At 43.1% G+C, this 12,796-nt stretch overlaps 2 protein-coding genes across 13 annotated transcripts; one reads left to right on the plus strand and one right to left on the minus strand.

Annotated features, from left to right (window-relative positions):
• Nucleotides 1-790: 790 nt before the first annotated feature.
• Nucleotides 791-5,155, plus strand: LOC112878102 (50S ribosomal protein L4). The gene is made up of 7 exons (XM_025942505.1): nucleotides 791-1,045; nucleotides 2,248-2,365; nucleotides 2,688-2,836; nucleotides 2,972-3,079; nucleotides 3,182-3,301; nucleotides 4,321-4,494; nucleotides 4,614-5,155. Exons 1-7 carry the CDS (start codon nucleotides 935-937, stop codon nucleotides 4,713-4,715), a joined length of 882 nt encoding a protein of 293 aa, XP_025798290.1. The 5' UTR covers nucleotides 791-934; the 3' UTR covers nucleotides 4,716-5,155.
• An 859-nt stretch (nucleotides 5,156-6,014) lies between these two features.
• LOC112875256 (F-box/LRR-repeat protein 17-like) lies at nucleotides 6,015-12,551 on the minus strand. 12 transcript variants are annotated; one of them, XR_003225172.1, is made up of 14 exons: nucleotides 11,628-12,542; nucleotides 11,091-11,153; nucleotides 10,259-10,360; nucleotides 9,713-9,857; nucleotides 9,446-9,630; nucleotides 9,203-9,307; nucleotides 8,978-9,075; nucleotides 8,628-8,863; nucleotides 8,485-8,551; nucleotides 8,313-8,398; nucleotides 7,589-7,676; nucleotides 7,092-7,396; nucleotides 6,423-6,521; nucleotides 6,015-6,330 (listed from the first exon to the last, which is right to left on the minus strand). XR_003225172.1 is itself a non-coding variant. In XM_025939037.1 (12 exons), the coding sequence occupies exons 1-11, from the start codon at nucleotides 12,224-12,226 to the stop codon at nucleotides 6,470-6,472; spliced, it is 1,716 nt and encodes a 571-aa protein (XP_025794822.1). In that variant the 5' UTR covers nucleotides 12,227-12,540; the 3' UTR covers nucleotides 6,015-6,330; nucleotides 6,423-6,469. The 12 variants fall into 12 exon arrangements, 4 of the variants coding, with proteins under 4 accessions (XP_025794822.1, XP_025794818.1, XP_025794819.1 ...); XR_003225167.1 differs by lacking the exon at nucleotides 7,589-7,676 and having other exon boundaries at nucleotides 6,423-6,499; nucleotides 7,092-7,203; nucleotides 7,341-7,396; nucleotides 11,628-12,540; XR_003225166.1 differs by lacking the exon at nucleotides 7,589-7,676 and having other exon boundaries at nucleotides 7,092-7,203; nucleotides 7,341-7,396; nucleotides 11,628-12,538.
• Nucleotides 12,552-12,796: the final 245 nt, after the last annotated feature.

Genomic DNA, 12,796 nt, shown 5'->3' on the forward strand with positions numbered 1-12,796 from the left:
GTATTCGTCGTTACTGGATCAAAGATACATAGATTAAATATCTTCTATGAGATACATAGGATCCCCTAGCCGTGCTGGAAAACCAATACATCTTTCGGAAGAGAGTTTCTATCAAACTTCCGCTTTATGATTTGTGCTAGAGGTAAACGGACAACCGAGATTTATGCAGGTGGGAGTGAAGGGTGAGCTGCTGTGAACAGTAGATGACAGGTGTTAGGATGGGATTGGTTGGCGGGTGGGAAGGTTTAAATTGATTTGCAATCATGAAACGTATTTTTCTCTCAAACCGTAACTCCGTTTTCGATTCCGTTTGGACCAGTATGCTGTCTAGAATTAATACAATAAAATAAGGTCTCATATGTGTATATTTTACTTATTTTTCTTACTAAAAACAACATTTGGAATGTATTACTTCAACATTTTGGGGATACATTTCAACATTTTAGGTATATCATTTCAACATGAAGGGTTGAACTTTTTTTAGAATGTTGAATTAGTTTATGCAAAATGTTTAATTTAATCTTTCGGAATGTTGAATGTATAATAAATTAGATAAAAATTAATTACAGATTATGCATTGCTCATGAATTTTAGTAAACAAAAGCAAAAGAAAATAATAATGTAACCTACATTCTGCTGGGCTGGATGAGCAGGGAGAACCACCGCATATCCAGTAACATGAAAGGAAAAAAACGGTGATAGTGATTGGTTGGATGGGACCGTGAGAGCAGATGTCAAATTGCTGCTACTGCTTGCTTATATGGGCCTCCTCCTGGGCCGACCGCAGGCCGTGCGATGATGAAGCTTCCCATCGCACGGAAGATGTGATGCCCAGGCCGTGCCCCTTTCCGCGCTCGTCCCTTCCGCCGCCACCGCCTCCCTCTGCTTGCGCACCGCCGGCCGCCGCCGCCGCAGCCTCCCTCTCCTTCTCCCGATGCGAGCCCTCGCGCGCGCCGCGTCATTGCTCCGACGCGCTGCGGGGTCGGTTCCGGCTCCCGTGGCGCCGTACCGCCCGCCGCCCGGCGCGGGGCCGAGCCTCGCCAAGGTCCGGATCGCCCCCCCCCCCCTCCCCCTCTCTCCTCCGCTTCCGCTCTCCTCTCCTCCGTGCGGCGGTGCCCCGTTGCCCGGGTACCGATGGTGATGCTGCTGCTACCGCAACGGCGGCGGCGGCGGCGGCAGCAGCAGCAGCAGGGGTTTCCGATCTGCCCGTTTGAACATCCTGTGCTGCGTCTGGTTGCCGCCTCGGTAGGGTTTACGAGTGGGTTAGGAGAAAGGGTTGAGTAGCTGTTGCTTTTGCGTTCGGATGCTCGGTGCCGCGTAGGATGGGAAATGAACCTTTTTGGGGGTAGAGCTGTGGTTTAGTTGCCGCTTGTCTGGATCATTCGTATTTCGACTTGAAAATCTAGTGTGATTAGCAAACATCTAATGCACCTGGGGGGGTCATTTCACTCGACTGCAATTAGGTTTGCTTGAGGTCTACTCTGGTTGGCATGTCCAGGGATTACTCCATTCCCAAAGTTCCTGAAGGGCGGTGCCAAATTAAGTCATTTTCCAGCAATTACTGTTGTACCAGCAGCTGCTCGGGTTAGGAAGGGGTGCATCGAGTAGATTTCGTTGTTGGGTGCCCATCTAATTATAGCATGCTGGTGGCTGGTGAAAATTGAGATTTCATCTCTGAATCTGCCTTGGGTGAGAAAACATACTACTGCAATTACATTGTGTTAGTTGTGGTTGTGGGTGTTGATTCAGTTGGGCCTTAGTCCAATTGCCTCTTTCTGTTTATTCTGTTCTTGGTGCTGCTGGTGCTGTGATTCTGCCTGCTTACCTTAACCTTAGGCTGCATTCAGTTACTGCTCACTATGGGTTTGAAATGATCCTTTAAACTTGGGCTTGGCATTTGCCCATAAATGCACTGCAAACGCTACATCTATGACATGCTCTGATCTTGTGGCGCATTTTCCTTTCGATTTTTGGTATTTTGGTTGACGATAATTGATATATTGCGTTTCCTAGATAAGATAGGTATACCTTAGAGGATGGCGTCGATTATATGCCCCCTGCTAGCGATTTGGGTTGTCGATATTTCAACAAAGCAATTTCTCTTGTTGTGAATATTTGGCTTATTATCCACTCATCTGTTAAGAAGTCGATTTTTTGCATCTCTCCTTTTTGAAGTGTGCATTGGTATATTTAACTGCACATGATTTTAGCATTGACATTTGTTTTAACTACTGTTTTCATTTCCAGAATTTGCCAGCTTCCTGTTTCAGTGGGTATTCTACTCTTTTGGCTCCGGCAAACGAGGTGCTGATTCCACCAGAACTTCTATCCAGCAAGACTGTTTGGACACCAGACCGCGAACTTGGTACTTTCTCCCCCTATTGACCAGTTGCAAGGCACCATCTCAATGCCATTTCTGATGAAACTAGTCTTTTCAACTTTCCTTTTAACTAGGATTGATTTATTGCGTGACTGCTTATCTTATCTTTGGTTAACTACAGCTTTGCTAGCTGTTTACCTATCCTGATCAAAGTTTGACATGAATGCAACTTGACCTCACTTCTGCAGTGTTACAGTTTCTTCTTTATGGGCCGATGAAAAAAAATATAGGATCTCTGAGTTGCTGATTTTCTTTTGAACTAAGCATATGCCAAATTTTGGCTACCTGATTTCTTATAACATTGCAGGGCAGTATGAAGACCTGGTAGCTAGGGTGACAAACTTCCATAATGAGGACAAGGGCTTCATGGTTTTGGATGGTGATGTTTTTGATGTTCCAATTAGGAAGGATATTGTTCACCGAGTTGTAAGGTGGCAGCTTGCTAAAAGACAGCAGGTGCACTCATAGGATCTCTCGTTCTCTTTATTTGGCCCTGACTTTGGAACCTTGACTCTTGGAGATCTACAGTATCATATTGATGAAATAACAGTTCTATGTTCTGATAAATTGGATGCACATTTGTCTTTGCAGGGGACACACTCAACTAAAACTATCAGTGAAGTCAGTGGCACAGGAAGAAAGCCTTACAACCAAAAAGGAACTGGAAGAGCACGGCATGGAACACTACGTGGTCCTCAGGCTAGTTATTATTACTGAATTAAACATCATTCTTATTGAGGTTGTTAGAAACATCCCATCCAGTTTGGAGTTCAGTCAACTAATAAACTAAGAATGTAACAGTTTCGTGGTGGTGCGACCATGCATGGGCCTAAACCACGAAGCCATGCAATCAAGCTGCAAAAGAAAGTACGGCGGCTGGGGCTTAAGATTGCGCTGTCTGCTCGAACTGCAGAGGGGAAGGTATTTGCTAACATACTAAATATATATGCGCTTCAATGTGGTCATTTTTGGTTAACAACTATATTATATTACAAAATTATTATAGACAAGCCAATTGCTATGTTTAATGGTTTAATAGTGTGCTCTGGGAAGAAATATGCTTGTTATTTAGACATATACAAGACTTTGTTCCAATGTTTTCACATGATGAACTTTGTAAATGACACTGACATAATTGGAGAACTGTTTTGCATATCTTGACTTTCTAGATCCCTTTAAGGATTACAGGCTACGCGGCCAGCCACATGTCTACTTATGAGCTTAGTCCCATGATACATGGTGCTGGTCCCCTGTGTCCTAATGTCCTTGTAGCATATTTGAGTTTTGTAGTTATACATGAATATGCTGTTCTTTCAGATGGCCATTTCAATGATATTATGATCGACTTAAATTACTAGGGTCATGTTTGCACAACAGGTTGAATTGTTAGTTGCCAGAGTTTACTCTGAACTAATATTGTTGCCCCACCTTCCTGAAAGTATTGTAGTTAACTAAAATCTATCAAATAATATGACAATAAATATCTGTTTTACGCAATGTTTTCTGGTGTGTCTCTTATAATTTTCTTCCATGCTATTAAAATTTATGCAGTTTGGCTGTTCCATAGCTCTTGGTCTTCGAGGACTTAATGATATTACTGTCAACTTAAATTACTATTATCACGTTCTCACAAAAAGCTGAATCATTAGTTACCAGATGTAACTAGAAACTGACATCTTTACCCTGCTTTCCTGAAAGTTAACTGAAATTTGTGAAGCAATATGAGTATATGACAATACATGCTTGTTTGCCATGTTTTCCAATATGGTTATACTTTTAGCGTACAAACATTCAGAGCACTTCTAATCCCTAACCTTTTCTGTCCTTCATGTGAATACCTGTATAGTAAAATGTCTGTACCTTAAGTCCTTAACAGATGTATTCATTATTCGCTATCAGAATGTTTGCTTTAAATTTACTGGTCCTTGATCTTTGTATAGCTCTTGATATTTGAGGACTTGGAAGTTCCTAGCCACAAGACAAAAAACATTGTGCAATACATACGCCAGATGGATGATACAAAGAAGGTTTTATTGGTGGATGGAGATGATATTGATAAGAAGCTAAAGCTGGCTACTCAAAACCTTCACTATGTGAATGTCCTTCCTTCCATTGTAAGCTTCATAATTTCACTACTTGAGTGTTTGAGTAATCAAAATTAGTGTTTTCTGCTGAGTATGTCTTTGAGGGATCAAGGAGCATTGTGCTGATGTTTCTATACCCTGGAATGCAGGGTCTCAACGTTTACAGTATCCTCCAGCATGACACCCTTGTAATGACTCGAGCTGCGATCAATAGAATCGTCGAGCGGATGCACACCCCCATCAACCGCTAGCAAGGAGAGATTCCAGTCAGACCATTGTTTCTTACTGCCAGCAACTGCACTTCCATCCCCTGGAGCTAGGTGCTTTCCAGTTACCTCGGAGCTGATTTGAAGCACCAAAGGCAACCGTTTTGTCTTGAAATGGTCCATTTAATTTTGATGTGCAAGGATATTAGGATTTGCAATAAAGTTAGCGTTGACAGATTGGGGATGTTGTTCCTAGGTTGTGGATGGACCGTAAGCTTGCATCGAGCTAGGGGGTCATACTTTTAAATGACATTCGGCTGTTAACAAGAACTTGAACTATTTCTTTTTTGTGGTTCTTTGCATGCTGCCAATCTGCCTAAGGATGTAAGGTTGGCGAAGGACAAGGTTGGACCAGTCTCCGGCTCTCCGCGAAAGCGAAACGATGCTGGCTTCATACAGGATAACTATTTCTATGGCAAACTCAATTGTTTCTTTAAAAAATTCATTTTTTGTTCTAAGCAATCGATTAATTTTTTTTAATGCTTCAATCAATGCTCGAAAAGCCTTATTATTATTAATCATTATTATTCGACTAAGCTCCCAAGTATCTTGGCAACAAGTTTATAGATACATAAAAAGTGCTAATGCTCTTGGTTCTCTCTCCAAAATAAAGCCCTTTTCCATATATATACAGAGCAAAAGCAGAATACTAGGTTTATGGATCATGGGTAATTTTTCACGCCTTAACATTTTAGAAATAACCATCAGTGCTGTGGTGGTAGTCGTGGTCTGGTCGCTTCTCGACCTGGTGTTTAGTAGTGAGTGGTGGTAGTCGTGGTCGACTCATGTTTGGTTCGAGCGCGTTGGTATTTTGATGTGTGGGGCGTGTGTGCGCGATTGTGCAGCTCAATTGCGTGTTCGAGAAAAAATCATCACTGCAGTAGTGCATAAATCATAAAAGACTAAGGTTCCGTATACTTACCCGTAGATTATATAATATAGCTTAAATAATCTTCAGTGGTGAACAAACGTCTCAGATTATAATGTAGATTATATGATCTATATTCTAAATTATGATAATCCTATAAGCTATGAAAGAGGTGCTTATTTCAGATTATAATCTATCCTTTTAGCAAGATTATATAGTCCTAAGATTATAAGCTAGATTATATAATCTAGCAAGGAAACAAACAGGTGGTGAAATTATATAGTCCTACAATTATAAGCTAGCTTATATAATCTAGCAAGGAAACAAACAGGGCCACCACCGAACCTAAGAAATTAACAAGACCGGGCCATGCGATTTAGCATCATCAGCTGAAAAAGGAAAATAGCTGTAACATATCAAACGCAACAGTTGAAGGGATCTAGGATCATTATTGCTTCCAAGAGAATACAGGGTCATTGTTACAAATTATTGCTCTACAAGAAACAGATGATGGAATTCATGCAAATCCTACACAGCAATTAGCAACTTATACAACAAACACTATAGGTTATGAGGCAATGCAGTAATTACACAAAGAATTAATAAGTTTATGCGGTTCATAATTCGCATAATTGGGTGTGTACAACTGCTCAGTTAACTGGCTCTGGTGATGTCAAGATGCATGGTGCACTGGGTACGGCTCAATTCAAACAATTTGTCATCCTCCGACGGCTGAAAGAAATACAAGAGTTATTAGACAATGCCTTGCCACAACTGTTAGGGACTATGGGGACAGGCACAGCTCTGAAAGATGAGAGTTTTACCTGATGTTGTAGGAATTGGGGGAGTTGAACACGTTTTGAACCGTCCACTAGCCGCTTGCATGGAAGAGATGATTCAGCTGCAGCGAACTCATTCAGAACCTGGCAAAATTTTGGCAGTACATTGGAAAAACAGAAGACAAGGGGTCTATTTCTATTTTTGTAATGAATAGATGGCTCACGTGAAAACTAGACAAAGCAGATTGGATAAATTTCATAATTATGTCAGTTAATTTTGTGAAAGCAATAAATAGGAGTCTTTTTTTTAAGGGTCTGCATTGTAACCTCTAGGTTTAGTTGCTTGTCTCTTTGTTTAAATTTTGAAATTACTGAACCAAGCTATAATTTTTCTTCCTGGAACACACAACCAAGCTATACTTTGGTTGAAGTTTTCTGTTACATAACCAGCAAGAAATTCAAACAGTAACTAGGACTATCTCAGCAACAAATTTCAAACTGTAACTAAGATTATCTCTATCAACAACGTAATGCTCTCTTAAAGAGCAGTACTAGTAAACAGTATCTTATATGGTCTCCATTTCAGTTTACAACAAAAGGGTTCTCCATCTACAAATGCTCAAACAAAACTTTTTAAGGGCATTTGGTAAAAAAAAATAAACCAAATACTTTACTTTTCATGCTTAACAGTTCAATGATCAACAAAGTATATACCAGCAGTAATGTCCACACATTCATGGATGGCAGAGCCACCTCATCACAAGTGTAGCTTGCACTGAGGTGACTCGTGGCCACGCACAGACATCAGTTTGAAAGACGGCAATGCCTGGGTGATAACAAGAAGTCACAAAAGGTAGATAGCACCGGTCATGGTAGATCAAGGAATCTAGAACAAACCAAACACGAGAATTAACTCAAAAGTGTAGCTAGGGTTAGGGTGCACATGTGGTGCTACAGTACAACCTGCCTATCCAGGATGTGGGTTGTTGAGGTTGACGCCCAGTGAAATTTCCTGGAACCTGAGCCAATGAAGTCTATAAATATGTTTTCCTATGGGAGCAGAATGACTGCTTTCAGTGTGTTGAAAGAATTAAGTTACAACATCAGTACACGCTACATACGACACTACAGTTACATTGTACTGGTAATACCAAATTAATGGTGTCTTAAGTTACGGAATGCCTATAGGCTTATAGCAAAGCCTGGTACACCTTCGGCTCCAATGCAGCTCACTCCATGCTAGACTCCGGTTCACAAAAATTGCTTGTTTAGGTTTTGTGGCTTGCAGGTTATCAGTGTCTGGAGGGCAAAAATGAGCCAAAAATCAAAAGCCAAAATGAATTAACTTTCCCAACAAATTAGAAATGAGTACGTTTTACCAATTGCCAATAAAACTTTCATGTCAGTTCAACTCAGTGTCTTATTTGACTTCCCATGACTATAAGAAGCTCAAGAAATATTATCCACTTACTGTGTCTTCATACAGAAAATTATGTTCTGCCTAGCAGTAACAGTAACCATGAGAAATTGGCTCATTATATTAGTACTCCCCCAGTATTTAATATTTTGGATGGTTTAGATGCATGGTCACATGTGGGAAATGCTTTGAATGCAACAACTTGAGTACAACTCATGTAAATCCGTGCATCTAAACAGTACAGTGCATTTATGAGCTTTCCATCCCAAATCATTTTAACCACTGGATCTTGAGTTGTACTCAAACGGTTGTACGTATAGCAATGCTCTCGTTCACAAAGATTTCACACATCACTACTCCCATGGCATGCTTCCCAAGATGCACCTCTTAGCTTTAATAGCCCTAACCATTAGTTGCCTCATTTCTAGTACTTGGGAATTCAAATACTAACGAATCACATTTTCTAAAGAAAATGATTGCCTAGTTAAACATGTTTGGCTGACAGTGTCAAGGAATACCTGATTTCTGATTGCTCCAATCAACATATCTTGGCATCCAGCTGCATGGACATTCTTCAAATTTGGGCACTGAAGAAGCAGACGTTCTGTGACAAGCAATTCTGATTGTCAAAAATGATAGATACTATTTTACATGCTTGACAGCCTAAAGAAAAATCAAAGGCAATGATACCTGGATGCAAATTTGTGCAAGAGTTGAGATTGAGATCATTTAATTGTGGACAATTTACATATAGAGCCTGCCATATGTGAAATTAGTTTAGACTTTAAATAAGCATTAGGATGTACCAGTGCAGATAAAATTCCAAGACTTACATCAATCGCTGAACAACCCCACAGACTGAGTTTCTTCAAATTACCATGCTTTATAATAAGCTTCTGAAGAACAGGTTGCTTTTTTAAGGTGCATAACTTTCGAATGATTCTAATGCCTCCATTGATTTCACCAAAACATGGCCCCTCTTTGTCATTGTTCAAATTAGCACATAGGCTCATTCCACAGTCCATGAGTTGAAGATGTGGCAACTGTGCCGTGGCTAACTGGATCCCACCTGGAAGATCACATAAAGAATGGTTGTCACATCAGGGGAACGCGTATGGTGACCAATGAACTCATCTTCAATGGGGCGGGACTAATAGACCGTGGAAAGAAATTGGGGCCTTACGTGTAGTCACATTTGGGCAGAGGGCAAGGAGCAGCCTTGATAAAGTATGAGGGAACGCCTTGCAGATCATCCCAACACCATTATCACTGATGCTAGATCTGGAGTATAATCAAAACAGATAATCACATCAGCTAATTGTATGTAATTTCTGCTGGGAAATAACACAGCAGCTTTGTGATAATCGACAATTTCATTTTAGTTACGAGGTGAAGAAATGGAGCTTACCCACTTAAATCAAGCAACTCCAAGCTTGCGCACAATCGAACAATAGATGCAACAGCTGCATCAGTTATTTTTGAACCTAGAATCAAAGATAGCATTGACAGTCCCCTGATAAAGCCATAACAAGATTAAAAATTAGAAAGTTGAAATAATACAGAACTAGAATATTGATGAGCTTAGCATGTTACAATTAAATGATCTGGCAATCAAAGAGAGTTGGATAGAAAGACGGGTACAGAAAGATACCTGAGATTAGCACTCTCTAGAGCAAATACAGCTTCATTGGATAATTGATTTGACGATATGTGCATTTTGTTTAAGTTAGGGCATGTACGACCAATGCCATCCATCAAAGTAACCATATCAGTACAATCATTACTTTGCTGTGCGAAGCACAGTGAGAGCTCACTCATATTAGGACAGTTCATGACCTGTAAGAAATGCGCCGTGCAATGAATTAATGCAGAAAACAAATTTTTTATCACTGTGAATAGCATTAGAACACAGTATTACCGATTTTGAAAGGGAACAAAGATCTGACAGCCAAATAACCGAAAGGCTTGAAGAGCATAGATTAATAAAATCCAAATTAGAGCAACCACCAATTTTGAGGACTGACAGAGAAGACTTCTCCGAAACAAAACGACTTAGATCCTCTCTGTGCACAAAATAAAATCAACTTAGCTTAAATAGGTGCTGGAAGTTCAAAAGAAAACCAGATTTTCCTTATATGTTTCACAAATATAACCATTTACAAAGCAATATATACCAAGATGACTAGTGCAGTAGGATAACCACAACTAGACAGGTTTATGCAAGAAACGCTACCATGGCAATCAACAGATGACTAACGCAATGACTTGAAAACACATCAACTAATCGTGCTGCACAAGTAAATTTGTAAATAAAATCGAATATACATATGATCTCTGCTTGATAGAATCCAATTGTTCAAGAGCCTTGTTATGGTTTTGCCATTTTAGTTGAGAAGCAAGCATTGGAAAATACATAGGCCACATTCCATACTAATCATTTAAAGTACAACCAAGCATAACATACCCAGTCATCCTGTTGACTGCATTGGCAGCCATGGTAATCTCAAGAGTTTTTAAACTTGGGCAGGAAACTGCAAGACATGCCAGTGTAGCGGCATCAACATCACTGCAGCAAACATAGAAGAATAAGAAACATGTTAGAAGTATTACTTATTTTTTCAGTAAGAAAACATATAACAGCATAGGTAGGTTAACTATCTCACTATGATGAGTATGATCAAATCAAAATAACATAAGATTAATGGTTTCCCTCTTCGGTATTGCAGATAAGCTTGACCACGGTTCATTGTAATTCAGAAAGTAATACCACAACTGCAAGAGTCTGGATCTGCATTTGCATTCGGGAGCCAATTGAAAATGATACAATGTGAAACCTTGTTTTAGACAAAGTATTCTACGAACAAATGAACCTATTTGCAAGCACCTTAGTACCTTACTCATAGTCTCATAGACACCAAGCACAAGTGCCAACAATTAGCCTGAATTTGGTGTATAAGCACAAATTATCATACAACTTTATACTTCTGGAACAAAATTCCAGTGTTTTTAACATTAATGCACTAGTTTGGAGTTGTGTACTGAAAGTCGCACATTAAGGCAAGGTATAAGCCACATTGTATGTTGCGCTCTAAAGTTGCACATTTTTCTCTAACACTGATGATATTCATATGCACCATATCATCATATAATAGTGGCATAGGTGTGAATTCAAATACTCAATACACTCACAACCTAAGGCGCTGATGAGAGGTCTGCACATGCATCATGCAGCATCACCACAAGATTATCCAAAAGAGTCAGGCAACTCCACACCATTTCTCAACAAGCTTCCCTACCTGAAATCTGGCATAGCCATAACGACCTGACCAATCCTCAAATATGATCCAGGGCACCAAGATCTTATCTCATCACAGAAAAACTAAGGGGTGAGCAAGTTCACATATCCAAAACATGACAAGCAGGCAGCATTTTTTTCCCAATGGTTGCATGGTCTTAAATAGAAACCATGAGGATGTACATGTTTACTAAGCCTCATTATATTAACAAAAGATCCTACACCTTTATTAGATCAGACATAAATATTCCCTACATACCATCCCACCTTGTCCTGTCATACGAATTGGAGACCAAGGTAGCAGCACCAGACTTCAGATCGGGCACCCCTTTTACTACTATGGAAGTCACCCAGAAATAACCCATATTCTAATCATTCATATTGTACTTTTATTTTAACCAAAGTTGAATTATCGTAACAAGAAATTGCGCGCGACAAAGTCACTGCGTCATCGATCTCACGGCGGCGCGGCCAGACCGCGCCAAGAATCCCTCCGTTGCGGATTGAATTCGTTCAGATTTGCCCCGGGGCTGCTCACCTTTCCATTCGGAGTTGCAGGCGTGAGAGCGCGGGGCACCGCGGTAGCAGCGCGCCGAGGAGGCCGGCGCCCGAGGCGGCGAGGACGCGGAGGCGGAGCTCGTCGGCCGCGCGCCAGACCCGGCCCGCGCAGTCCCGCCAGCCGCGGCTGACCCCCGCGGCGGCCATGACCCCGCGGGGCCCGAGCCGACGCAGCACCTCCGCCATGACCTCCCTGGGCACGGGGCGCCCGCCCACCTCCATCACCGCGCCCTCCTCCTCCTCCTCCTCGCCGCCCTCCCCCAGCTGGTCCCCCTCGCCGCCCGCCTCGTCCATCTCCACGTCCGGCTCCACCTTGGGCTTCTTCTCGGGCGAGGACGGGGTCCCCGCCTCGTCGAACGACAGGGCACGGCGGAGCCTCTGCTCCCCGCTGGCGCTGGCGCTGGCGGCCCCTGACGAGGTGGAGGGCGACGGGGACAGGGCGGCCCCGGAGGGGGAGGCCGCGACGGGGACGGGGGCGACGCAGACGTGGCCCTTCTTGGGCTGGCCGCACCGGCCGCAGTTGTAGTTGCCCCGCGTCTTGGGGCGCGGCGGCGGCGGCGGCCTGGGCTGCGACGCCATGGCCGGCCGCGGGGGTTAGGGTTTGGGGGGTGCGCGGTCGGGCCGGGCCAGGTCAGGCGAGGGGGAAATAGCGGGGGCGGGGCCGCGCGGGAGATTGGGGAGGGGTTGGCGCCATTTTCCGTGGCGCGGGGAGAGGAGAGGTGACCGGCCGGGCGGATGGCTGGGGGCCGGAGCGGCGGAGGGAGGATTTGGTTTACCACGCGCCACGCCGGCCACGACGCAGCGCTCTGTCTCTCTCGCTCGCTCGCTCGCATGCACGGGGGGCGCAGTGAAAAAAAAAAGAGGAAAGGAGAGGCTCGAGACGTGAGTTGCAAGTCGTTCGCGGTCGGGGACGCCCGGGATTTGCTCCGCTCTGCTCTCGGGGGGGGGCTTTGACGCGATCCGAGGGCGGCGAATTCCTCCCGAATTTGGCTTCGTTTCGGGCGGTTTTGCGCCGGGCGTGTGTGAAAATTGAAATGGCGTCGTCCCGGCTGAAAGGAATTCTGGCTTCTGCCCACGGCTCGCGGAACTTCTAGCGAGTTTCGTGTCTCCTCCGCCGGTGCGCACACGTATCGAACGTCAACGATGATG

This window comes from Panicum hallii, chromosome 9 (genome assembly GCF_002211085.1).
Source record: "Panicum hallii strain FIL2 chromosome 9, PHallii_v3.1, whole genome shotgun sequence".
NCBI lineage: Eukaryota > Viridiplantae > Streptophyta > Magnoliopsida > Poales > Poaceae > Panicum > Panicum hallii.

Coding starts and splice junctions, on each gene's coding strand:
- LOC112875256 (XM_025939033.1), bottom strand. CDS start 12,226: ATGGCGTCGCAGCCCAGGCCGCCGCCGCCGCCGCGCCCCAAGACGCGG. Junction 10,361..11,090: donor ATGGCTATGCCAGATTTCAG/GTAGGGAAGCTT, acceptor TGTTTGCTGCAG/TGATGTTGATGCCGCTACAC. Junction 9,308..9,445: donor CTAGAGAGTGCTAATCTCAG/GTATCTTTCTGT, acceptor TGGCTTTATCAG/GGGACTGTCAATGCTATCTT.
- LOC112878102 (XM_025942505.1), top strand. CDS start 935: ATGCGAGCCCTCGCGCGCGCCGCGTCATTGCTCCGACGCGCTGCGGGG. Junction 2,837..2,971: donor AGCTTGCTAAAAGACAGCAG/GTGCACTCATAG, acceptor TTGTCTTTGCAG/GGGACACACTCAACTAAAAC. Junction 3,080..3,181: donor GAACACTACGTGGTCCTCAG/GCTAGTTATTAT, acceptor AGAATGTAACAG/TTTCGTGGTGGTGCGACCAT.